The sequence below is a fragment of the Paralichthys olivaceus genome, chromosome 8, assembly GCF_024713975.1.
Source record: "Paralichthys olivaceus isolate ysfri-2021 chromosome 8, ASM2471397v2, whole genome shotgun sequence".
In the NCBI taxonomy this organism is placed as follows: Eukaryota; Metazoa; Chordata; class Actinopteri; order Pleuronectiformes; family Paralichthyidae; genus Paralichthys; species Paralichthys olivaceus.
In genome coordinates this window covers 21,238,369-21,264,772 of record NC_091100.1, presented here as the reverse complement: position 1 = coordinate 21,264,772, position 26,404 = coordinate 21,238,369, and the positions used below count along the sequence as shown (strand labels likewise).

Genomic DNA, 26,404 nt, shown 5'->3' with positions numbered 1-26,404 from the left:
TTTAATCCAGTGATTCATCAGGCAGGATGGAGCAAAACAGCCTTAACTCTGTACTCATTACTAACAGTAATGAAACTAGCAGCAAGAGTGTGAACACCAGCTCACATTAAATTTACTCTATGGAATGTGGTGTAGTTAAAGGTTCAGTGTGTAGAATTTAGTGACATCTAGAGGTGAAGTGCCCCCCCCCCCTTCCCAACATGAGAGAGAACCTGTGCTGGACTTCAGTTGTCATGAAAACTCAAAAGGTTATAGTTTGTCCAGTTTGGTCTTTCGGCCTCCACAGAGAGGACCCCTCTCCATGTAAATAGAAAGTTTTTAAATAGAAAGGACCCATTCTATGGTGAAGAAAACAACAATTCATAAAATTTATATTAAACACACCAGTGAAAACATCACTAGGATTATGCTATATTCAATTTCTGCCAAATATCCCTTTCACCAAAATCTTAAACACTGAACCTTTAAGCCACATTCAAATCAAACATTTGTTAATTTCATTGATTCCAAAAAAATGGACAGACTCGCAAAATGCCTATGAACTGACTATCTACACAGAATATATTAATCATAATAAAGAATATTTCCTTAAACTAATTGAACTGAATAGTAAGATGAAAGAACATATTTATTATTGGAAGATATTATTATATTATCCTCTTGATTGAGGTCATCCAGAAGCAGAAAGAAGTGTTTGCATTTTTCTGTGGCAATTTTATTTCGATAAAATGAGCAGCCCTACAAAGATTCAAATAGCCCCTCAACTTCCCTGCTCCTGCAGTCAGTGCTCTCTGAGAAAGACAAGAAGCAAAACCAGCACATCAAATAGTGCTTTGGGACACAAAACTCTTTTTTCTGATTCGTCAACTGAGAACTGAGAGTCACTTGTTCAGGATTGGTCGACACAGGGTTGGAGCAGACCCTGATCTGTCGGCAGTTATGAGAAGAATCCAAAAAGAGGCTGGATGAAGAGGCCCGTGGTTCCCAAGATGCACACGGTCACAAACACCCAAAGGAAGATTCTATCAATCACCATGGCAACGTACTTCCAGTCATCCTCCACCTGTGAGTGAGGAAAGGGGGTAAGTGTGAGAAGACAGAGGAAAGTGTCAGTGGATATTTCTTTATTAGCAGGTGAGGGGAGTCGCACAGCAGGTGCCTCAGAGTCTCAGGAGGTGGGAGGTTGTGGGAGCCGATGGGGTGATGTGAGGATTACACAGGTGGGATGGAAAGACCAAAAATAAGAGGAGAAGGGCAGAGGAAAGAGTTGAACATTTCTTGTCAACCAGCAGAAAATTAATACATAATTTACACATGAGGAAATTACTATGATAATCACATTCAAACCACAGCGTCAAAAGAAGTGACAGACGTTTAGACAAAGTCTGATTGAGCCGCAGGTTTTGCATATCAAAGGCTGCTGGTCTCCGTTGGGAGATTTCACCCACAGTATTTATAACCAACAGAGAGAGGAGGGTGAGCTCTCCATTAAAATCTAATATTATTTTGGCTCCAACTTACACTATTGTTAATTTATGGAGCAGGTGAGGATCTGCTGCAGGGCTGCTCCGAATCACAGCACAGCTCTCCCAGGCCACTGCTGCTCAGTGTTTTTACATGAATACATTCAACACACTGCTTTCTATGGGCGACTGTAGATTTATGCAAAGTTTAGAAACACTAGAATATCATATTTCCCATGAGGCTTAGCTCTGAAGTTTGTCCGCTGTATTTCTTAAAATGGTAAAGCTCAAAATAGTCAAATTACACTAAACTTCCCGTTTCCTTTTCACCATTGATGTTTCACAAAATCTTTTAAGTCTGGAACAAGGCCGACCAACTTTGAGGGTTTGTCTTCTCCATAGACTGTAAATAGAGATGGACAACATGTCTCCACTGTTAGTCATGATATTTCACTCCATTACCAATTAAAACCAAACTTACTGGAGAAAGGAACTCTTGAATATACATGTGTGATAAGAATGAATAAAACGACCAAAACATCTTTGAGAAAAATAAATTTGACATGTATTTTGACTTTTTAGTTGAGCCCATGTCCCTCTACTAACATGTAGAGGACAGGGTTTATGACCTATACTGCAGGAAGCCACCAGGGGGCATTTGAGACACTGGCTTGACTTTTAAAGAGCTTTCATGTTGTCCATCTTTCTTTCGTTCTGGGCATATTTGAGGACATTTGCAATACAACAGCAACTCCAAATGAAAAACCTTCAGTTGCACAATAGATTTTTTTATAGTATCCACTGATATTCAGTGATCAGTTAAGGAAGGACTCACCTCTTTGGCCTTGTTGCGGCTCCTCATGTTCTCAGCGATGTACTTGACGCTCTCTATGGCCTGTTTAATCTCAGGTGAAACCACAGAAAAGGCCACCACCGTGTTGATGCTCTGCGGACTCAGCTGACGCGGGATCTTGTCTGGTGTCTCTGGGGTCTCCTTCCCATGCTGGCACGGGCAAGGGCATTTCTTCCCAGTGCAGCCCTCCACAGAGGACAGCTTACTGTCCCCAAACTCCAGACAGTTGAGGGAGCCTCCTCCGACCTGCTGGAGATCACAACCAGAGTTCAGCTCATGTTTCACATCCTGCTTCCTCTTGAAGTAAACTCTGTTTGGCAAGAGTTTTGCACTTCCAGTCGAGTTGGAGGTGTGGGATCTCTGAGAGACACCTGTGGGATCATAGCAGTACAACTTCTACAAGGTGATGCTTTTCTTACCAATGTTTTGGTGAGTAAAACTTTTCTGCCTCCTCAGAGCTCACCACGAAGAACTTACTGAATACTACTGTATGTGTGGTGGAGCTGAATTAAAAATTAAGTTAAGTAACTTAATCCCAAAGCCTTTCAGTATTCCACCACAGGGTGTGGGAGTGGTTAGGCCTGGTAGAGCTTATGTCTGTGTGTGAGTGTATTTGTGCAGACGTGTGTTATAAATGGTTTTGTGTTTTCTGCATATTTGTGTAGAAGAACCCCTTGCAAATGAGATGGATCAATTTAAGGGGCTCATCCTACTCCATTAATAGTGACCTGATAGAGAGGACTTTCTTATGATTTAACAAACAAGCTATCAAAATGTCAGAAACTCTTGTTTGTTAATGTTATCACCACAAAGCCTGCTACCGCCTCTTCTAAAGTCTCAGCCTTTAGAAATGTAGAAGTAAAAAGTGAGAGGATTAGTTTTCATGTTTATGACGTGTGAGGACGTTTAAAATCAACCTCACCAGCCTCACTTGTTTTTAATACATATAAGAGCTTGAAACAATAACTGTGGAGGTATTTAGTGATGTATTGTATTTCATAAAATAAAATGTGAAAATGTCTTGAGCTAGTGATAACCATGGATCTTAAACCAAGCATCTATCCAAAAGCCCATTAAAACCTGATTAACTTCAAGAAATGTTAACTTATCTGTTCTAATTTTGGGTGTTGTGTAGCTCAACAACTGTTCACAACTTAACCAAAAAACAACCTATAATGAAAAGGATGGAAAGTGTTTCGCTTATATAAATGCAATTGATATGATTCACATTTTTTTATTTTAATATTATCAATTGATAAATCTAGTCAACACTTAGTACGCCTTTGCATTATGCTCTTTGCTATAGACACTTGGACACTAATGTGTGCAGAGAACCTCATGTGGGATACAAAGGGTTTCATCCCCTCGCTGACTGTCTATGATAACATTCACTTGCATAAAGTGGGAGCTGTTTCACTACTCCATGTTACAAGAGGTTCACTACTCCATGTTCAGGTGGTAAAAGTCTAATATCACCACTTCAAGGTGAATTCTGTGGTACATTGAACAAATGTAGGGCTTAGGTCAGAGCTTTGATCGAGTATGAAGGTTAATCAGCATCAGGGGACCACTTACCTGCATTAAATTCTTCTTCTTCTTCTTCCCTCCTCCGCCTCCTCCTCCCCCTCCAGCTCCTCCTACCTCCCCACTGCTGTCCAACCCCCCAGCCTTGCTGTCTTCATCAATCGGTCTCCGCATCAGCATAATCCTCGGCAGCACTTTGAGAAACACCGAGCGCACCCAACCCGGCATGGTGTGGGTCATCGGTGTGCGATAGTGTACGTTCAACACGAACACGGTGATGACGATGCTGAGGGTGACGAAGATCATTGTGAAGAGCAGGTACTCTCCAATGAGTGGGATGACCAGCGACGTGGAGGGGATGGTCTCGGTGATAACGAGCAGGAACACAGTGAGGGAGAGCAGGACGGAGATACAGAGCGTGACCTTCTCTCCACAGTCAGATGGGAGATAGAAAACCAGCACTGTGAGGAAAGAGATGAGGAGGCAGGGGATGATGAGGTTGATGGTGTAGAACAGTGGCAGGCGCCGGATGTAAAAGGAGTAGGTGATGTCCGGGTAGATCTCCTCGCAGCAGTTGTACTTGATATCATGTTTGTAGCCCGGAGCATCGATGATTTCCCACTCACCGCTCTCCCAGAAGTCTTTCAGGTTCACCTAGGGGATGGATAAAGATCATGTAAACACGAGACCAGGGTCAATGTATCGTTTCTTAAAAATGTCAGTCAATGTGTTGGGTTTTTTTTTCTTTGGGTACTTTGTCTGTATAAAAGGATGCAAATCAATTTAAACCAATTTTCACTTGGATTTTACATCCTCATGCATCCAAAACCTGTTGCCGCGTGTGCTGCTCACTGTAGTTTACAGTAAATGAAATTTATGTTACAGCTCTTAAAAGCTGAGAAAAATCTCAGAGGAAGTGAAAAGAAAAACGTTTACCCACGCATTACCCACCAGAGACCCTCTAAGTAAATGGAAAAACTAAATGATTAAAAAACAGAATGCTGTGTTTTACATTTAACTTTCAAATTTCAATTATGTGGATCTGTTTTTGTCTTCTTTTGCTGGATTTAAAAAGGAAACATGGTAAAAAGGACAATTTCATGGCTAAGCATGACATTTCCATAAAACTGAAGCACTCAACAGAGATAGACTTTAAAAAACAATTCAGATCAAACCAGCAGAGGCTGTGACATCTCCATCCATCCACGTTCTGTATTTTATGCTGTAAGGGCACTGCACACCCTGAATGGACAGGTCACCAGAGATGCTAAGAGTTGTATGACTCAAACAAAAAAACTGGATCTTACACCTCCCACAATGCAACTCATTAGCATGTTTCATTAAACTCACTCTGCCTCATAAATCCCACTTCCTTTTAACTCCAGTTTGTAGCACATTTTCTTGTATGTTGGCCAAAACTGACACTAATGACATTTCATCATCAGGTTATTATTTAGAAAACTTCCTCCAGAGCTATAGAAGACAACAGTTGTGTTCACAGGCTAGTAGAGTAGAGTACTCCATTGTTAGTCAACCTGTATAAATGAGTGGAGTTAACATTTACTGAAAGCTAAAATATTGAAGACTGAGTCCATACAGGGAGGAAAGAAGGAAAAACTGAAGCACATAGATCATTTAATGATATAGACATCTGACTGGGACACTCAGTCACATGAACACTGACACTAACCTTAGACCCAATAAGTACCAGGTCAATTTTGGCTTTGTCATACGTCCAGGAGCCAAACTTCATGGAGCAGTTTTGATAGTCAAAGGGAAAGTAGGTGATGTCCATGGGGCAGGAGGATTTGAAAATGGCCGGAGGAACCCAGGTGATGGTGCCATCAAACTTCAACAGAGCCTTGGTCTTATCCTCCACAAGGAAATCACCTACAGCGCTGTATATGACGTTTGTGTGTGTGTGAGTAAAGTGTTTCCATGGCATTAAAGATATGAGGCGATATGATAGAAGCGTACGTGGGGGTTGGGATAGGACACAAGGGGGTTGGGATAGGACACAAGGGGGTTGGGATAGGACACAAAGGTTAGAGGAAGGCAGAGACATTAAACAATGAGGAGATGGGGGGGAAATGGAAGCAAGGAACACAAGAGAGGGGAGGATATAAAAAGGTGAGGTTACAGTGGTAGGAACGAGAGTATTAGGATTCAAAAAACAGAAGAGAATGTGACTAATTATACATTAGGCTATTGTAAATTTCAAAACTGCTCTGATTAACATCATGAATTGCTAATGTCAGAGGAACAAGACATGAATCCACAATTAAGTGAATTGAGATCGAGAGAATACATTGAGTGGAGTGGTCACAGTGAAAATTAACCCTGGAAAACAGTCATATCCAAATGTTATTACAATATAATCTGTTGCAGATTTTAAAACAGGGCTATGAAATACAAATGAGCTTCAGAAATGTGGACGTTTATGTCATATTTTCATGATTCCTTCCATGATATGGGAACAAAAATTTAAATGATTCACAAGAGCAATTTCTGACCATGGTCATCAGAAACTTTATGGTGGAAGCAGAAGTAATGCCTTTCTGTCCAAATAAACCTGATCCTGAAATACTACACTTTTATAAAGTTGAAATGTGCCATTTACCCAGGAGGCATGCAGACAGGGAGCAACATAAGCATGAGGGTTGTTTTTTGGTGACTTGATGACTGTGATCCAATATTCACTGTTGTTCTAGATAAGGAAATAGCTTGGCTTTTTGGGGTTAAATCATTTCAAAAGCTCATTGCTAACTTTGTAACTTTGCCATTTGTCACAAATGCTGCTCTTATGCTCAACAGATTCTGAGTGGTACACAGACTAGGTAACGACAAGTTCTTGTGTGAGCAAGAGAGTGAGAGCTACATTGCACACCAGTTGCAGGTACGTGCACAAATTAAACTATGAGGTTTGACTGTCTGCGTGGATGGTAAATACTTTATGAAGCATGAGGGAGAGCATGCTGCAAATAGTGCTGCACACAGCTATACAATGCAGCAACAGAGCAAAACACCAAGTTAGAGATCTCTTATGTTATAATGAAATGTAAAAAATTTTTTTCGTTCCTTATGAAACTGATACATTAAAATATGGCAGGCTGAGTGATAATTAATGGGGAACACTGCTTTGGCTTGACAGGATAGGGCATTAGCTTTGGCAGAGTAATGTGCGCTTATTTTATCCCCACGTCTGATGAATTCCATATGAGATGTAGACATCTGACCTATCGTTAATATAAAAATATTGACTTGTGCAGCTTTCAGGTCAGAGCAAAGTCTTAGGGTTAAACAATGTTGACAGTGAGAAGGATACAAATTACAAAAGACATTTACTGGTGTCAGACACTTTGTTTACCCAATCACCCAACCTGGCATCTTTTTAAGTGGGTTTGAGGACCATTAATTTATTCTGGCATTTGTTCCTGAAAGTCATAATTCATGTTTTGCATGGCGTCAACTTGCAATATTAATGTTTGGAGCTAATGAAAAAGATAACTGTGATGGTGTTGACATGCTCACTTGTTGTAGAGCACAATATCAGGTCTCCAGATCTTGTTGGATGGAACTCTAATGAACTCAATCCCGTCAAACTCAGCTGGTATCCATCGCAGCTTGTAGTCATTCCATATCTGAGGGAGAGGAAGAGAAAGGTATTTTGAACTCACCGCAGACTCAGACATCTGTTTTGTGTTTGGCATTGTACACTGCACACAGTAACAGTCACTGGAGACAAAGTCCCTCCTGAGAGTATTTTAAATTACGTGTTTATACTGCAGGCAGAACCTCAGTACCGCCAAATAAGGATTTTATAGCAAAAAATGATGAGTTTCACTGAGCTTCTTTATTGCTTTTGCACAAAAAATTTGCAAAATAGTATTTTTTTTTATCCAGCTGTAGCAGTAAATAAAAACACATTCACTATTGTCACTTATGCATTCGGAGCATCTTAGAGAAATAGGCGAATCTGAGTAGATAGCTCATTGAAAGAGATGAAGGATGAGCACGTTCACTTGCTGTTCTGTCCAAATACCTGCGGGTAACATTTCATGAGCCGTAGATCCATTAGTCTTGGTTATTTGCATGTCATTCAAGATGAATTCATTCATTAGCAAGGCTGATTAATATCCAGTTACGACCGGGGAGCTGTTAAATTAACCACTTCATGCTACACTGGCTTTTCCATTTATCTATCCCGGCAGTTTATATTATGATTGGCTGGAAATGTAATTCCTGATAGGTCAAAGAGTGTGGCTTATATTTATAGATAGTGTAGATGATTATACATTTTCTCTATGTGACATGACATTCAAGCAACAAGAAAAGCAAACAGACAATAAAAACCTGATGATGTACTTGATCTGAATTTAGCTTTTTAATGCAGCATAATTCACACAGTCAGTGACAGAATGTACAAAAGTTATAGGGAAATAAAAAAAGAAATCTGTATTTAATTATGTATTTTATTTATTTGATGTAAGGAATTGTCTGACTTTGGGAAACAACATTTGTATAATTTATTTATATAATTATCATACAATTAATTTTCCACCCATTATAACAAACAAGTAGGTTAATTAATCTCTGTTTGTAGCTAGGGAGTGAAATAACAAGAATTCCTATTTTGTCATATTTACCATGAATTATGCTAATTTCACTTTGCCAAAGAATGCGGTATTTGTATTTTTGTATTTATATTGTTATTTAGTATTGTCCTGATGATATGCAAAAGTTGCCTAAACTAAATGTATTAATTTAATTGCCTACTGATTTAATTAAATATATATATATATATATATATAATATCCAAATGTATATTATAAGATATTAATCAAAATTTGCTTATTTTTGTATTTAATAAGATTTGGTAAAACATGAAGTTCTGCCCTCATGCACACCAATGAAATGAAGAAGAAAGAGAAGAAAAAAACTACAGAGATTGTCTGCAGTTGTACCACATTAATACCAGTTAAAATTAAGTGCTTTTATCTCTCACATAAAAGTCAGCAGTGGAGCTTGGTTTTAAAGAGTATAGAGTGAACACATTTAGAAAGTGTTCGAGAGTAAATCCCCTGCAGTGTAACTGCAGAACAGATGCAGTACACTCATCGATGGGGGGGCTCTCTGAAACGTCCTCCATTGAAAACCCACTGGCTGCGTTTCAAAGTCTTCATGAGCGACCGTGATGTTGACACAGCTTCTCATTAGTGATGCCTTGTTATAAATAAACAGCAAAGCCATTACAAACAGCACATGAGATCAGCCTACACAGGCCTTTCAATGAATTTTAATTGGGGAGCTCAGAGATCACAGAATGATCTTTTCCAGCGCTGAATCGCATCAGTATCCAACTGAGGTCTTTGCATGCAGTGCAGTTATTCAGTGATTTAAACCCTGGCAGTGTCTGTAATGTTTGTAGTAGGAGAAATAGAGACAGAGAATGGGAGAAGAGGAAGAAGGATGAAGCACAAGGTATCAGAGAGGTGAAAGTTTGGACTGTGGAGAGGTTATGGCTACAGGTCACCGCTGTCGGTCTGATGAGAGGCAGAGCATGACCGGCCATAATGCTAACATTGATCAGCAGCTGATTGTATTCAAGTGTCTGTGTGAGATGTGCTTGAGTTCTTGTTTACATGTCCTTCACACACTCCATTCACACACAAACACAGACAGGCACAGACACACAGATGCAAACCTTGCATACAGGCATTAACATTCGCAGGGGGAGAAACACAGAGTGGCATTCCATATTGATGTCTGCTTAGTATGTATAGATATGTGTTAACACATGACCCGTCCTCAGGCTACCTCTGTCTCTGCAGACCTGAAGAAGAGGTTAGGTCAATGATATAGTGTGTGTGTGTGTGTGTGTGTGTGTGTTAACTTACGTGTCTGAGCCATAAGTTTGTTTCCATGATCTGATTCACCTCATCCTGCAGACACACAGGGAAGAAAGGGCATGTGCTTGTTAGCCTGCAGAACCCTGTGTTAAAAAGCAAAGCGTTAAAAAAAAGAAAATACAGACAGGAATACGAATTAAAGAAATAGAATTCATCCTCTAATCTTTGTCCTCTTCAGCTGGAGCCAACGAACTGAAAAGGTCGACCGTGAGCGAGTTAATAATAGATGGTTGCAGATGTCACTTTCTCTCCACCTTTCCCCCATGACCCTTATTCAGTTTTGATTTGCAGTGCTGTGATATTTTGAGGCTTCCACATGACGCACATTGGCCACGTAGACTATGCACAAGCAGAAAACGTGCGCAGACACACACATGGCGACACATGCATTGAACGCATCCACACGAGCATATGTACACACTTTAACCTTTAGATTAATCTCACCTTGCCGAGCAGGCAGGCCGAGCAACATATCAGTCCATTCTGAAAAGCGCTCCTGCAGGCAATTTTCTCTTAATCTGAGGATTTCCATTCAGAGCTGAAAACCTCTTTTCACTGGGGGATACGCAGCAACAACACACACATACACATACACACACATTACCCCACCCCGTCCCCCAGTTGTGTTAGACTTAATACTGCCAAAGCAAAACAGCAGCGTACAACACAACTGGGTGCCGTTTTAAGGAAACTGAGCCGACTAAATAAAGACTGTAAATGTCTTTTGTGTTCACTTCCCGTTTTCACTCGTCTCATTCCGCGGCTTATCTTTTAGCTTCTCTGTTTTCAAAGGTAGGAAATGTGATAAAGACGCTCATGGGAACACGTCTCACTGTCAACACAGGATCTCAAATACTGTTGAGACACAATGATCATTTTATAACATGGCGTAAAGATGTGAATGGAAGTATGGAGAAATATAACGTCAAAACATGGCAGTATGTTGAAAAAATGTTGTCTTCAGGTGTGTGTGTGTGTGTGTTTGTGTGTTTGTGTGTGTGTGTGTGTGTGTGTTTGGGATGAGCTTACAACTTTGACCAGCTGCGAGATGGAAACCTCAAACTCCACAGTGACGGGGTCGGAGACGTTCTCCACCGGTCTGATGAACTGGTTGTATCTTCTGAACAGTTTCTTGAACAGTCGGTCCTCTGCCTTGGATGAGAAGCAGTCTGAAGAGGGCAGAGGAATAATCAGCAAAATTCAGTAGAAGTTTAACTGTCCAAGTCATCCACATCATCCAAGTCAGTTCTAATCATCTCCCGTCATCCTACAAAGAACATAAATGAGAAACTGGGAGAAAAATAGACATCGGCCTCGTCTCATTTTGACGCAGCGTCCCTTCAATAAATCCTTTGAGTTTGTGGATTAAATGATTTATGATTTTTGATTAAATCATCTTTAAAGAGGTCTCTTTAGATCAGAGTTTCTTTGCTTAGTTCATCAGAGTCGACTTTGAACAAGTCTGTGGCATGAGATAACTTTTAGGGGGTTTCTCTGTGAATTCTCTGGTTTAATTAGAGCAAGAGAATTGTTTTCTTACAGAAGGCCAGAGTAGCCATGTCCATTCTGAATGATATGTCTGTATCAGCAGTAGTGTGTTTCCTTATTACCGCTCTCACAGGGGAAATGAGAAAAAGGAAAGGCTCATCGCTCCATCTGAGGCACTGTTGCCTCACACTGTCCTTTCACCCTGAGCTGAGTGACATGACGTCTTTCAGTCTCACCACTTCATTTGATTTCAATTTCAGTTCAGTTACCCATGAGACCTCTGTCATTAAGTCCTGTTTCCTGACCTGCCTTCTAGAGTGGAACTGACTGATGGCTCTGTAGACCTGCTACTGCTCTTAAGATCTCCAAGTTATTCACCATTCACCACCACAGTAACATTTCATGATTACAGATGTATAACTAGTGTTGCGATTGTGAACGATCCATTTATTTTAGATTGGCTCTTTGGTAGGAACAAAGGGAACCGAGTCATACGTGAGAGATGTTTGTGCCCAAGTTCCAACCACTGCCTGCTTTACATAAATAAAATCCATGCATGATCCTCCCCTTTACGTGGACAGTGAGAACATTCTCATCTGTATATGTGCAGCTATTTAACATAATCAGCAAGTGTTTGTGATCACTTTTAAACCCAAGACGGTCTTTTGTTTGTGAGCTGATGTTAAATGTGACAGTGTTTTGTGGTTGCCTGCTATAAGGAAACTTTATAATGAGTTTTAACTGTATAAATGGGAGAGTTTGCATGAAATCATAGTTATCTGGTGGACTCCATATTGAATGCTGCCAAAGCCCATGCTTCCTTCTCGTGTCTGCTCTGTGTGTCTGCTCTGTGTGTGTGTGTGTATGTGTGTGTGTGTGTGTGTGTGTGTGTGTGTGTGTGTGTGTGTGTGGTTCACTGACAAAGCACAGGGATATGGCATCACCTTGCGTAATGGTTACAATGGGGATCATTATCATTAGGTCTGGCAATACCAGTAATTTAGCGCAGCTAAACCACACATGCAAGAAGAAATTATACTGGTGGTATATCTAGTTTGTATCTGATCCAAATCTAGAAACGGAGCCATTAGCTCCAGATCCCTTCAAAGAGCTATAATTCCGATCACTATTAGGAAACAAATATTAAACCTAAAATTCTCATTCCCATTACGAGTACATTTTTGTCAATAGTTGTTTTTAAACAAAGCCAAATAGCTCATCTTGTACCTGAGCCATCGTGACAAATACCACTGAAGCCATGAGCTTCAATACCACTAAAATATCTTTGGTAACAAATGAGTACGATTTTTCTTTAGCAGAGCATTATAAGCATCATTGTATTGGGTACATTCATTTGTACAACATGTACTTTACACTGACAATATGTCCAATCATTTTCTATTATTGGTCCATTCTGCCTCAAGGCCATGATTAACTCTTTGATGGAGATTAACTCTTTGATGGAGACTGTGAGCTTTGAGAAGAGATTCAGTCCAACATGGAGGCAAAGGGTTTATCAGTTCAGTCCAAACACTCATTGTCATAATGAGAAATCATTGTATCTGACCTGAATTTGTGCATTTATTAGGTGGAGTATCACATTAAAAGGTTGTACTGTCTGCTTGTTTCAGTAACATTATAGGCAGGTGGTATATTACCATATCCAAGACATCCCAGAATAGAATCTCATTTAATTCAAATCAAATGCAATGTTTAAATGGAGATGAATCACTGTGACAAGCAAGTCCTCTTCTCGTCTTCTGACTAATGGTAAATACAGAGAGGTAGGAGTTGGCAGTTATAGGGATTCACCCTATGTGAACATGATTTATATTAATTTACCTAAATATAGGTGCTTGGCTAGACTGCAGCTTAAGTGTTGTGTTCATAGCCAGCATATTAAGGGCCTTATTTACTAATTATCAAGGAAGGAAAGGAGAAGACCTGAGGCACGATATGAGCATGTCTGCCTGAACAATGTACGACAAGCTATTTTAACCCACTGCAGAGGAGTCGCAGCCTGAGGACGGGAGGAGACGTGCTGAAAGTTCTTCCTGTAGCAAATTCTCAATGATATTTAAATACACAGAGGTCTTCTAAGTGATTAAATACTGAATGTTAATGTCACAATGCAAATGTTTTTAATTGTATTTATTTGTTGATTTGATAGGGACAATGCTCACTGATGTTAATTAATATATATATAATGATTATAAAAACACAAATAGAGAAAAGGACAAAACACATTACACTCAAACTAATTAAAGGTCACACTTCTATTATGGAATAATGCCTTGTATATGCGCAGTCAGCACCATGGTTGAGTATTTTCACCTTAAGAGCACGGTCACACAAACATGAATGCAGGCGAATGATAAGTGCCCGCAAATTACATATCATCGCTTGCTGAATGTGGTCAATGCAGAATGTGACAGCAATGATAGCCAAGTAGGGCTATGTGAAAAGCCCACTCAATGCCAGGAAAGGTGGGTCCGGATATTTAGATCCGGGAGATAGAGTTCCTATCTTAAAATGCTTTAGGGATGTCACACAGAGACCTTACCTGTTCCTCATCACCTCCTATAAATATCTACACCACATCTTGATGGAGGGAAGGAGAGGCAACACAAAAATGGACAAAGCATTAAACAACTAAAGAATAAGGACAAGAATGAGATGAAGCAGTGAGACAAAAACATCTGCCATTCAAAAGAACTTTGGAGAACAAATGTCACCTGAGACTCCAGTAGGTTTCTTTGTTACTTTTCCCCAAACTTTTTTTTTTAGAAATTCAGTCTTGAGGAAAAACAGTCAAATTAAGTTTGGGACAGATGAGTAAAAATCATTTAATTAATATGGACTTCTTTGGAGAAGGATGATGAAACATTGCTGACCCTATTACATCAAGATCCCTCCCTCAAAGGAAGGAGATAACCCTCTTCATGCAGACAGCAGAGACACCAGAAACCCAGATGGTGCTGAACTCCTGGTGACAGCCCTCTGGAGGAAAACGACGTGAAAAAACACACTCACCAAGACAAGGAGAGGACAAGAGACGAGAGGAGAAGAAGCAGAGACGGGTTGAAAGCAAAGCCTTCTTAAGATGTCACTCAGATCTCTGTCTGGTAGCTGCCTAGCATGTGCTAATGCTATGCTAAATAGACTTTGAATGAAGCGTTGAACCGAACACTTTGCATCTGATCCGTTTCAAAACACAACGTTGCCAGCAGCTTTTTTTCTTAAACCCGCAAGAAATAAAGTAGACTAGAAAAGAAGAAGATTTTCTTTCCAAAGATGAAAAGGTGGAGGTATTGGAGGGACTGAAATGAATGGACACAGTGCTTCATCTATTTGTTAGTGTAATTACAGAGGCAGAGACGATGTGCTCTGACGGAAACCAGGCCTTTGATTAAACACGCACACACACACACACACACGTGCACATGGGAATACGTGCATTTGACATGGTCAGATGCCTTGAACACTGAGAGTCATAAAAGAACCAATTATGATAGAAAATGAGCCACAGGTTCCACCCACTTTCGTGCTCTCTCTCTCTCTGGAGGCTCTCATCATGCTGGGATTAACATATTACAATGGTAGAAAGGTGAAGGGGGTAAAAGTGGAGGGACCACAGAGAGAAATATAGTTAAACCTCAGCAGTGGTGAAAAACACAAGATTCACAAAAGCCTGTGATGATGTAAAATGATTCATTACTACAAATGCATCTTGCTGCCCTGATGAATAAAGGGGCAAACTAAATAGTTTGTCAGTTCACTGAACTGTTTCTGAATGCAGTGAAAGTCCAATCACATCTCAGCAACTTTAACTAAGCACAGCAAGTCTGTCTGTCAAGCTTTGGATTTTCTCCACATTGAAGGGATGCACATGCTGCTGTCATACGAGCAGCACAATTGCAAAATGTGAGGAACAAAGATTAAATTAATTAATAAGCTTGCTAGCAAAAGTAAAACATTAGACCAAGGCAGTTTTCATTTCAACTGACAGTGTATCTGATTGGAAATTTGCCAACTATGACAAAAAGAGCCAACATCTAATTAACTGACATTGCACTCACCACACTACTTCCTGAAATCATGTCAACATCACTTCAAAGAAGTTGGAGCAAGAAACACAAGCAGCCAGATAAGAGACCTTTTAAACAGATATGTTAACTGGTCATAAAAGCAACAGCAACACTAGCTCTGTTATTTACAACAGGGCTTGTCCTACTGTGATGTAATGTTTTCTGTGAATTAATATCTTTATATATTATGTTTTTATTGTGGGTGGAATTTAAAACTTCCAGTGTTGAACTTTGTGGTTCAGTAAATTATGCCACAGTTACAACTCACAGTTCTGGTTGTAAATATTTACTAATGCCTAGGTACTAACTAGTTTTTGTGTTGCAGACTGTTTTAATTTTGTATTGTCACACATCCCAACTAATGTATTTATAAATTTGAGGTATAGCTGGTGTAAATGTCTTTCTGCTGTCGGCCCAAACTCTGACTGATTTTGTTTTGGCAACCATTTAGAAGCTGTGATCCTTCTTTGTGATAGAGGTTTTCTGGAAGCTGGTTAAAGGAGAACTCAGGCAGCAGCTGATGTCTTATACAGAAAAGTTTAATGTAGACTTCATGCATCAGGGAAACCAGAAGGTGGAACAATATACATGTTACATGTAGGTGTTTGCATCCTTTTGGATAGATAAGTCTTAGTCATCATTGTTTTTTTTCATCCAATAAAACCTGTAAAACTAATGATATTTCAGCCTTAGTTAAACTTAGGCTCAGCATGCAAACACTCTAAAGATGGTGAACATCATCATTTTAGCACAGTCATAATCTGCTTTCAGACATGCACTCAACTCCAGATAATCTCCTGACATTCTCTGGAGGGGCTGTGTGTGAGAATGCAAATGTCCGAGGGGGCGCCTCCTGCTGCATCCTTCACATGTGAAAGTCCAGGCCCAGTTGTGCCGACATATTTTGCAGTTCATGTACAAAAGTGATGACATAGTATAGACATAGTATTTAGCTTGAAGCTATTAGCTCCTCAGAGCCAAGGGCACTTTCATGGCTGCAGGCTGTAGGTACTGTGTATTATTGGCTGACATTACATCTCTGACAGAACTTTCTTACAAATGAATTGAGCCAGCTACAGTTAATGTTAGAGGAAAGACAAGGATTCCTGATTACAGTAACATCAGCAGCATGTATGCTTAATGCACTCACAAGCACAGTATCAATTATTCAAGTACAAGTGCAGAATCAGTCAAAACTCACTTAGAAAGCAAGTTAGTGCAAACATGCAGCAGATCCCGTGAGATACTTAATGCACCAGGACATGAGGGTTGGAGGTCATCCTCTATACTGTTAAAAACATTCAGGGATGACTGTCATCAAGGAGGATGATTGAGAGTGAGTGTGGGGAGGAAGCAGGGGAGGAGTGAAGGACAGATAATGAGCGACTGAGAAGTGGAGACTATTTCATGGGGCTGTTTGAGAGGATACTGTAAAAGCCATTTAGCTCTCATTCTCCCTGGAGAAGGCAAATGCTTTTAAAGGAGAGTGTGAGAGAGAGATAGAGAGGAAGACGACGAAAGAGCTGGTGAAAGAAAAAGTGTGTCTTCTCTTTTAGATCTTTATGTGTAATGCTCACATGGTAAACACTGTATAAAGGAATAATTGCTGAGCCACTTGGCTGGTACTTCTGCTTTTCTAACAGTGGAGTTCAGCTGGAATGACTGGAAGGGACGGAGAGAGAGAGAGAGTGAGCAGAAAGGACAGAGATAAACCTGAGTAAATTAAGGTAGAAAGATGATGACAGCAACAGAATCTGACAGACAGGCAGGTGCAAAGAACCAGAGACGATAGGGTGCTATGTGTGTGTGTGTGTGTGTGTGTGGGGGGGGGGGGGGTGTTTCATGTTTGTTTTCTCACTACAACGGAATTCTTTCAAAACCTGGTAACAACTTTCATTCTTTACTCTTTTATTTGCCTTTGGTCTCATTCTTTCTTTGTGTCAGCCGAGATATTCACTAATACATGACCAATATAACTCTATTAAAAGCCATGTGACATTCACACACGACTGCACCCGTATCTGTGTGCCCGCACATTTTCTCGCAGAAAGAAAATGAACTTCTTTCACCTTCAAGATGAGCAGATCAAATAGAAATTCCACATCATTCCCTTAAGGCGCTCTCCCTAAAAAGTGGGTTACATGAATATAAATATGATTCATGTGAGAGAATCTTTGAGCCTTTTATAGTCCAATAGCTCAACAATGGGTTTTTTCGTGAGGAAATTAACATTTTGTACTGATTGGGTATGAAAACAAATAATAAAATGGTTGTATACTTTACTCAGTGCTTTGGGGAAATGTTACCTTGCACCATCCAGAGTGAGACATTTAAGCTGCATTGATGTGTCTTTTTTTAAAACAGTTGTGGTGTTGTGTTGGAGTCAGTTTCAGAAGAAGTCATCCTGTGTGGGCATGCGTGATGAAAGCCTAAAATACTACTCTGATGATGAGTGACTAATGTGTTTTTCATGGAAATTAAGAATATGCTCTCACAGTAGAGGAATTCTGGTGACACTGTGAAATCTAGTGAGCAGGTTTTGTCTTGAGGAAAACAGGTGGATGATGACGCTGTTGTGAGGTGAACGCCACAGTGCGAGGTTCTTCTCAACTCATTTATCTGTGACTCAGTTCATGTTTCGCCACGCCCCCTCGGCTCTGTGTTCTGCTCTATAAATGTTACTGTGATATAAGCCGAGGTTACCTCAGCTACAAGCACACACACACACACACACACACACACACACACACACACACACACACACACACACACACACACAGACACACCTCATCACCACAGCTCACTGACCGGATCATCAGTCATGCATTCAAATTAAGAGAGCAGCCTGTATCTGAACACAAGGAACAACATTGTGAAATACCTACAGGCTGAAATAGCACATTAGTAGTAGCACATTAAAAAATGCTAGAAGCAAAATGTGTTTACACCACATAAGTGTGTATGTGTATCTTCATATATTTTCCTGTTTTCTGTTGGCTGACCACGCACAGCCACACGGTCAAAGATGAACGATAGTGAAGTACGACCTGTGTGGGCTGGAGATGGCACCAGAGTGGGAAATGCATCCTTGAATTTGTCTGTCGTGGAACGAAGTAATGTGACTCTACCTCGCATTATCGACCAGTGTGTGTTAGCCTGTGCTCACGTTGTGTAGTTAATGCAATGTTGACCACCCCCCCCCAAAAAAAAATGTTCTGCTTGTTTTTATATTTCTAATCTGCTTTGAAGGATAAGTGATTGCTACCACTGTCATATCACCTAATGTCTTCTTAAATTCACATGGTGTGATAGATTTACTTTGCACAGAGGTCATGGGGGGTGGTCCAGGTGAACAAAGCAGGGTTCTAACACTTTTACATGAATTTGATGTCTTGCATCCTAGTTGCTGTTAGTTTAAGTGTTCTTAATATTTGTGCTTGCACCATTTAACCGAGATGCCTCTGAATCACCTAAATATAAGTGTTAATTAGGTTAAGATAAGTCCAGGATGAACATTACATTAATTATTAATGTTTTATTGTAATGTTCTTGTTGTGCTTCTTACAAAATGCTTGGTGCACTTGTGTTTCATGTGAAGGGAACTTCTTAGAGACTGAGATGCCTATTGTGTGTGTGTGTGTGTGTGTGTGTGTGTGTGTGTGTGTGTGTGTGTGTGTGTGTGCGTGCTCTCAAACTTTTAGATGTACTTTGATGTAACACCTGTAAAACAATCAATAGTCTGAATGTGCTCGGAGATGTTTGTAAATTTCACCATGATTTGTGAATGTGATTATTATATGATTATATGAATCCCTTTCACCTTTGCAATGTCTTTTCAAGTACAGCTCTGATTTGACATGACTCAAATTCAGGTCCACAACTTACTAAGGTTTAAAAAATGGTTGAAGTACAAACTTGGTTTCATATACGGCTCTGAAAATGTAAAAGACAGACAAACAGAGAGAGAGAAAACACAGACACACACAGACACCTCCCAGCCCAGAGGGTCATGCATGGAATGAGGATGTGTGTGGAGGCTGATAAACCATAAAAGAGCCTATCTCCAACCTTGCATACATCAGATAGCTGCTATATTTGTGCCCTTGGAGCAAATGTTTACGTGAATGCTTTGAAATGCCGCAGCATAATTACCCTGCATCTCCTCCACACTGTTGCTGCAGGTCACTTGGTATATTTCAATAATAATAAATCAATCCTCTCTCCAATCCCTTCCTTCCTACCATCTTTCCTCCCTCTCTCATTTCCTTCCTTCTCTTATGTCCTTCTTTTCTTCCTTCCTCCCTCCTCCTCTTTCTCCCCCATCCAATCAGGGCCATCTGATTTTAAAGGTCTCCAGACTAGCCTGCTCTCTTTCTTTCCTGCTCTTCACCTGTCAATACATTATTAATGTTGATTCAGATCCACTCAAAACACAGCTTGTAACCTTAGGACACCCCAATTTAAATACCAGAATAAACACATCAAAGAGAAGTCAACACAACTTTTTTATTAATGCAATAATCAGACTTATTCAAGACGCACATTTCCGGAAAAGGGTTTTTTATCAGTTGCCTCCAGGCGGCCAATCCCCCCTGACTGAAAACCTCCTATCTTTTCCTTCTGCCTGAGTAAAGCACAGGCCGCGCGTAACTCTGTCACTGAACAGGGGAACACATCCTGTAAACAAATTAATATCTGTTTTGGTTTCCTCGCCTCAAAACGAAATTTGCATTCATCAAAATTCAATGACTTCGTCCCGGATCGTTGTTGCCTTACATTTTATTTGCGTGGCGAACAACGTTGCAGCAGTGAATTCCTGAGGCTGAAATTCACAGTTGGGCGTCAAATCTTTTGGACTTTGTTTCGGGTTTGTCCTTTCAGAAATAACGAACCTGCAAAAAGTTAAGAGACGTATATGCCTATAGAGAGCTTCTTTAGCTTTTACGCACGGGGCAGAAACTCCTACGACTTCTCACAGCTAAACGAATCCGACAAACTTGCGGATAAAAAACCTTATAGTGAACCATCACAAAATCTCGATGTCGCATGTGCCGACACTGACGCGAAAATCTCACACCTTCTAAACCCAGGGATTAAAATACTCATCACACGTCTCCAAAAGCATCAAGAGGAAAGGATTATAACTCTTTCTGGATAAATCCTTCTTACCTTGCGTTAACAAAACCACTAGAAGAAGCAGCAAAGTCCGTCTGGCCGCCGGCTGCATGTCTCCCCCGTGTCGTTTGGGGATCCCCTGCACGTTTGCTTTCTCTCCCTGGAGAAACGCTGTGTCTTAAATCGATAGAAAAAATGATGTCAGTCGCCACAAATAAACGTCTCTCCTCCGGCACCGTCTGTCTCGCTCTGCCGGTGCGCTCCTTCCTGATCTGATCCGAACTTGCCTTGGCTCGTCTCCTCCCCTATGAGCGCAGAGCTCCTCTCCGGCGCATCCACACGGACTTCACACACTGGGAGGGAAGAAAAAAACCTACCGGCTCACACTGGGGCACTGACGGACAATAATGTGAATCAGTGGCAGGAACAGAGGGTATGTGCTTTATGAGAATATGAGTCTAAAATCAGGAGAATTGTTTTGACACTGACGTCTGTAAGTGTGTGTGTGTGTGTGTGTGTTATAAACACTTGTGACTGTATTATATCACATCAGTAATCAGTAGTTGCTTCTCTGTCCGTGTATCAGTTCATGTATTCACATACATTTGCGCTGTGATGAACATTGTGCAGCCTGAGTTGTCTTAGACGATTCCAGCACCACGGACAGCATCACTGAGTTTCAATGAGCGCTGTCCATGGTGCTGAAGCGATCTGCCCACTACTTCGTATAAAGGAGCATTTCACTCTTTATCAGGACTTTGTACGTTTTTGTTGCGCTGGAAAGTTAAGTGCATCTGTCTGTAACCACATGGTTTCGTGTCCTGGTACTTAGACCGTGTAGTGCAGCGTGTTGTGTCGTGTCCCAGCCACTAAACTGCAGCACTGCGCTGTGGCTGCTCCTGCGCTGAGGAGGAAAGTTTGCCCGTTTCTGCCTCATTGAAACGCGCCGCTCGTGTGATGAGCTCCCTGGGTGCCTGTTTACCAGCCTCCGGATCGCGCTGATTAAGTTTAATTTTAGCCCGTCATTTTCCACGCTTGGTTTGACGTCATCAAGCGAAGTAATTAGGATGGCAGGGCTGTGCCGAGCTGAGCTGAACCGAGACTGAAGAGAGAATGCGAGGGAGAGAGACTGATTTTCCTTCTACATCTAATCCCACTAACACATGTATATACAATCGTCAGTCAACATGCTGATAAACTGGGAATGAGTCTTTGGCTTCTTGAAGTAAAGTAAAAGCGTTGGCTCCATAGCACCATGTTAAACTGTTTATATTTGCGTTAATGAATAGTTTCATGTTATGTCATTTAATGAATTACTCCCACAAACAGGGGCAGAATATGACACAATGGGGCAACCAGGCAATGAGACTAAAAAACACTGTTGTCTGCCTATAGCCTAATATTCATGTTCCCTCATCATACTTAAGAATTAAATGTAACAGAAAGCCACCAACTAAGAAATATGTGACATTGGTTCTTCTATCTTGAAGCAGAGCTATTCTTCTGGAATACATATAAATAGTTCTACTTATTTGAATGTGTCATTTATTGTGGCCAAACTAAGCCTCATGCAAATATATTATGGAAGACATGGATACAAAACAGAGTAATTACATCATTATTTTCTACCAGGACAGACCACTCCTCCATCATCCCATAATGAGCTCAACTGTTCACGTAATCACGCAGACTACTTTTTCAAATTATCTTTGCGCTGACTAATAAATTGAAGTCTGCAACTAAAGCAGTGTTGTTCATTTAAGGATTAGAGGCACAAGACAATCTGCAGAGAAATCACTGGAGAAATAGATTTATAAGTATTCTTCAGTGTGTTTAAATAACACAATAACATTTGTCAAATATTTATAGGTGTTATGTAAGTATGAAGTATTTTAATTTGATCAAAATTGTTTTTTGCGGTTATTGGACACACAGTTTATTGAAAGCAAAAGCAACTAACCCCTGATCCACAGTGCCACATATCCAAACAGTTCAGTTTAATGTAATATCACCTTTTGAATTTTTAAAGTCTGCAATGAAAAACCTGCGTGATGAGCTGTGTATGAAATGTTGCAATATTTAAATGAAGCAGATAAACTAATGGTGTTTTCTGCCTCAGGGGAAAGTCTCACCAGATGTGGCATATGGGATGTAAATATAAAGGTGAGTGTGTTTGTGTACCCTGGTGCTTACATGCACACTGTATGTCACGACCACCCTTTCAGCCTCTGGCCGTCTCACTCAGGATAAACACAATCCACCTTCAACACAATGTCTGAGAGTTGTCACAACAAATAGTATCCCATCATTTGAACATCACAATATTGTGAAATCTTCTTCTTTTGTCTGTAGTTGTTGGAAGAGGTCTGTCACCGCAGACAAGCACTGGATACAATGACATATGAGGAAAAGCAGAATAAGCACAACAACGTAGATAATGTGGTTTTGCTGTTGCCGGTGTTGCCATCTGAGAAGTGGGGAGCCCACTGTGTGGCGTCATGACACGCATGTCTTCACCAGCCTCATCAGTGAAGTGCTTCAGTAGAGGAACTAGGTGGGAATCAATGTTTCTGCCAGGATTGTTTAAGGTGATGCACCACAGCCTGTCCCTGCTGCTCTGTCCTGGGCAATGTTTAATTCATTGGGGTTTTTTTGTAAAAGCTGGATGCACTGACTCCAAAAGCCATTAGTGTCATCTTCTTTTCTGTCCATTCTCACTTTGGTCGTCATCCCAAACAATACATCAACTTTCTTTATCAATCAGTCACTATCATCCTTGTCTTTACCTTCTATTGCTTTAGTTCCTCTTCGTGTGCTTTCATTCAGAGAATGGTTCCCTCCCTGCACCTGCTCGCGAGTTCATACAATGCACACTGGTGCCATCTCTCTGCCTTGAGTGAAACACAACACATAAAAATATCTACCTCCCTCGCTAGAACTTTTAGACCATCCTGAATTATTCACATCCACATATCTGCACCACATCCCCTGACCCTGATGGAAGTGCTTTTATTTTCAACCCTAAGTAATGAAATCTGGATGGCCCTTTTTTTTTTTCTCACTGGCATGATTGTCTCACTGAGGAGGGTTTAATGGAGCGCAGGTGATCTGAGGCTTCTGGAAGCTTCCAGCAGGCAGGGATGTGGATATCATGTAGAGAAATAGCAGTATAGTCTGGTAGAGTAAAGAGGTCAGGGTTACAATATAAATGGAGAAGAGGGGGGGATTTTTAGAGGTTTACTGCTGTATCCAGGTTATCACATCAATCAGACTCACCAGACAGCTGTCCCCTTTGAAAATGATTGTAGCCTGATGCTACACATGACACAAGTTTATTATATCATGGAGGTAAGAGCACATATGGTTGATCAAATAATGTTTGAAAAATCGTCCCCCCCCCCCCCCATTGAGGGGCATAAATCATCCAAGACAAAGAGTGCATCAGGATATTATACCTAATAATAATGATGCTGTGCGCTGAGGTCCAGATGTCCTCTCACACGAGTGATCCTGCCAACAACGTCATGTTTGTGGAGGCAATTTCAGTTTAACAAAGTCAATGCTGGTCTTTCTGTAATTAAAATCAACATCTGCAGATCGATTCATTCAAATACATGATATGCAAGAATAAGGACAAGGAAAAGGGAATATCATGGCTTTAATATTTTCTGGTGAGGTAACATTAATCCAACACAAGCTGAGTTACATGCTGCTTTCACCCTGAGACGTCCTGCGTTCTGTCCTTGGACGTGCTGCATTCTTACGTATCACACTAAGATCTGTAAGTTGGATTTGGTCACATTAATTCAGCAGAATACATATAATCTATCCATTTCTAATAAAGCAATTAATCTACCAGTTTATTAGGTAGATGTTGCTATAGTTTATCCGATGCAGTCGAATGAGGTTACGTGAAAGTTCTGATCTCTGTGCTCCACCAGATCATTCTTTCTTCTGATCCAACCACAACCTGACATGTTCCCTTGAGCCTCAAGGCTTGAGCTGTTTACCTGTAAACTGTCTTGTGTTTAAAACGTCCTCCCTCCTTACTGTCTTTCAGCTCAGTACAGTACTGTGATCAATGCCGTGACCCACCTCCACCCCTGCATCACCTCAACTCCGGGTCATCTCCCTTAAGCATCCAACCAGAAGCCCTTCATCAGACGTCCCATCTTCTTGATCCAATCCTCATCATCATCGCCAGAGTCTAAGGTCTTCTCCGTATCCAAAGAACCTAATTCATAGGACTGCTTCTGTGGTGTGCTACTTCCCACTGGGGTCTTAGTACCAAAGTCTATCTCAACACAGTCTCAGCAAAATGAAAACTCTCAGAGAGGTGGGATTTATCACAGGACTTAAAACTGTGATCTTGAAGATTTTCATTAAATCAAACCCCGTTTTTTATACTGTTTATGGTCAGCATATCTTTTCCTGCAGCAGATACTGAAATTTATATTCAATTCATATTCACTGATTGTCTCTCTATACAGTAATTGTAATTATTAGTGGTGGCGGTGCTAGGGAAAACCCCTGAAACTCAAACACTTCACCCATCCCCTCCATCGGCATAGTGGTGAGTAGTTAATAAGTTAATTTTCATTTTGGGGTGAACTATCCCTTTAATTTGCTGTTAATGCAAATAGAGCACCACTACTGCTGTTGCTTAACATTTATTCCCTTCAACTGATTTCACTATATCTTGGTAGTGTGTAGAGAACCAGTGCAGATTTTGGTTCTTTTTTTTAAATTAAAATGGCGCAAACAGGCTTTGGCTGCACTCTGTTGTATTTCTGAGAAAGCAGCTATTCCATGACCTGCATCTGCTTTCAGGGCAGTAACAACAAATCACTCAGAACTGGAGTCTGAGTGGTAATAGAAGAAGGTCTTCAGATGCAGACGCAGAGAAGGATTTATGAATAGCTGCTGCGACCCCGGCCTGTCATCCATAGGTAGTAATTCTTTGTCCTGCCTGCTGACATCATTCTGGTTGAGGTCAGCATTATGTAGTAAAACACATTTCAAAGACAGTTTCTTTGCCTTTTTTTCTAAAGTTCATAATTTAAATGATTGAGGGTTCTCCTCGAGAGCTGGTGAATAATTACAGGTCTGTGTTTGTTGCCCTAGATGAGAATGAATCGCTGACAGTAAACGAAATCTCACTTCCTGTGATAGCGTTAATAAAAAATAGTTGTTAAATTAACTGTAATGGCTGAAATGAATTGTTGAGGTATAGTGGATAAATACTTGCCTGGGGGATACTTGAGCAAGACACAGAACTTGAAATGATGTTATGAAATGTTATTTCTTCATTTCTATTCATCTGTCTTTATAAAATGGAATAAGGTGTGCCAACAGGAGCAATCATCTTCTTTTTGAGCGAGAGATTATCAGCTTAATGCACATGTGCACAGATAAAAACAGGTGGAAGCACAGACACGTGCACACGCCCACACAAACACATCTGTTCATTTGTGTGATTAAGCAACGCAATGATTTGATTGACTCTGCTCACAAAGACCTTAGAACTCTCTAATGTGCTGTGACTGTACACACACCTGAGCGTGCAGCAGATCTACATGAGGATGATTTACATCAGAGGCAGGTTCCAGCCAAAAGTGAACATGCACACAAAAAAAGCACGTGCACATTAATGCTTACATGGTTTTGTGCTGGTTTTGCAAATCTTACGTCCTCTGGGACAATAAAATGTCATATGGTGCAGGTACATGGCTCAAAAATGGGTTAGCTCACTCTGAGTGTTGTTGTAATGAATTGAGTTAGGGATGCAAATTTCTGCCCCAAATTACATATAAACCCCCCAAGCTCACTAGTTTAAAGTCCTAAGGCTGTCCCTGTACATGTATGTATACCGCCCCCCCCCCCCCCCCCCCCCCCCCCCCCCCACACACACACACACACACGCACACATACACACACTTTTTATTTCTATCTTAATGAGGAACA

The 26,404-nt window shown here is 40.7% G+C and overlaps 1 protein-coding gene and 1 long non-coding RNA gene across 3 annotated transcripts; one reads left to right on the top strand and one right to left on the bottom strand.

Moving 5' to 3' along the window:
* On the bottom strand, positions 1-20,728 carry chrna6 (cholinergic receptor, nicotinic, alpha 6). 2 transcript variants are annotated; one of them, XM_020084403.2, is made up of 8 exons: positions 20,495-20,728; positions 10,779-10,918; positions 9,738-9,782; positions 7,372-7,481; positions 5,531-5,738; positions 3,892-4,494; positions 2,299-2,565; positions 1-1,063 (listed from the first exon to the last, which is right to left on the bottom strand). In XM_020084403.2, exons 1-8 carry the CDS (start codon positions 20,550-20,552, stop codon positions 938-940), a joined length of 1,557 nt encoding a protein of 518 aa, XP_019939962.1. In that variant the 5' UTR covers positions 20,553-20,728; the 3' UTR covers positions 1-937. The 2 variants fall into 2 exon arrangements, with proteins under 2 accessions (XP_019939962.1, XP_069386764.1); XM_069530663.1 differs by lacking the exons at positions 10,779-10,918; positions 20,495-20,728 and adding an exon at positions 10,194-10,434.
* A 7-nt stretch (positions 20,729-20,735) lies between these two features.
* On the top strand, positions 20,736-26,314 carry LOC138411225 (uncharacterized). Its single transcript, XR_011243882.1, has 3 exons — positions 20,736-20,873; positions 22,560-22,603; positions 24,501-26,314. It is a non-coding gene; the product is annotated as an uncharacterized lncRNA (long non-coding RNA).
* Positions 26,315-26,404: the final 90 nt, after the last annotated feature.

Coding starts and splice junctions, on each gene's coding strand:
- chrna6 (XM_020084403.2), bottom strand. CDS start 20,552: ATGCAGCCGGCGGCCAGACGGACTTTGCTGCTTCTTCTAGTGGTTTTG. Junction 9,783..10,778: donor TCTCGCAGCTGGTCAAAGTT/GTAAGCTCATCC, acceptor GTGTGTCTGCAG/GATGAGGTGAATCAGATCAT. Junction 2,566..3,891: donor AGAAGAAGAATTTAATGCAG/GTAAGTGGTCCC, acceptor TGTGATCTCCAG/CAGGTCGGAGGAGGCTCCCT.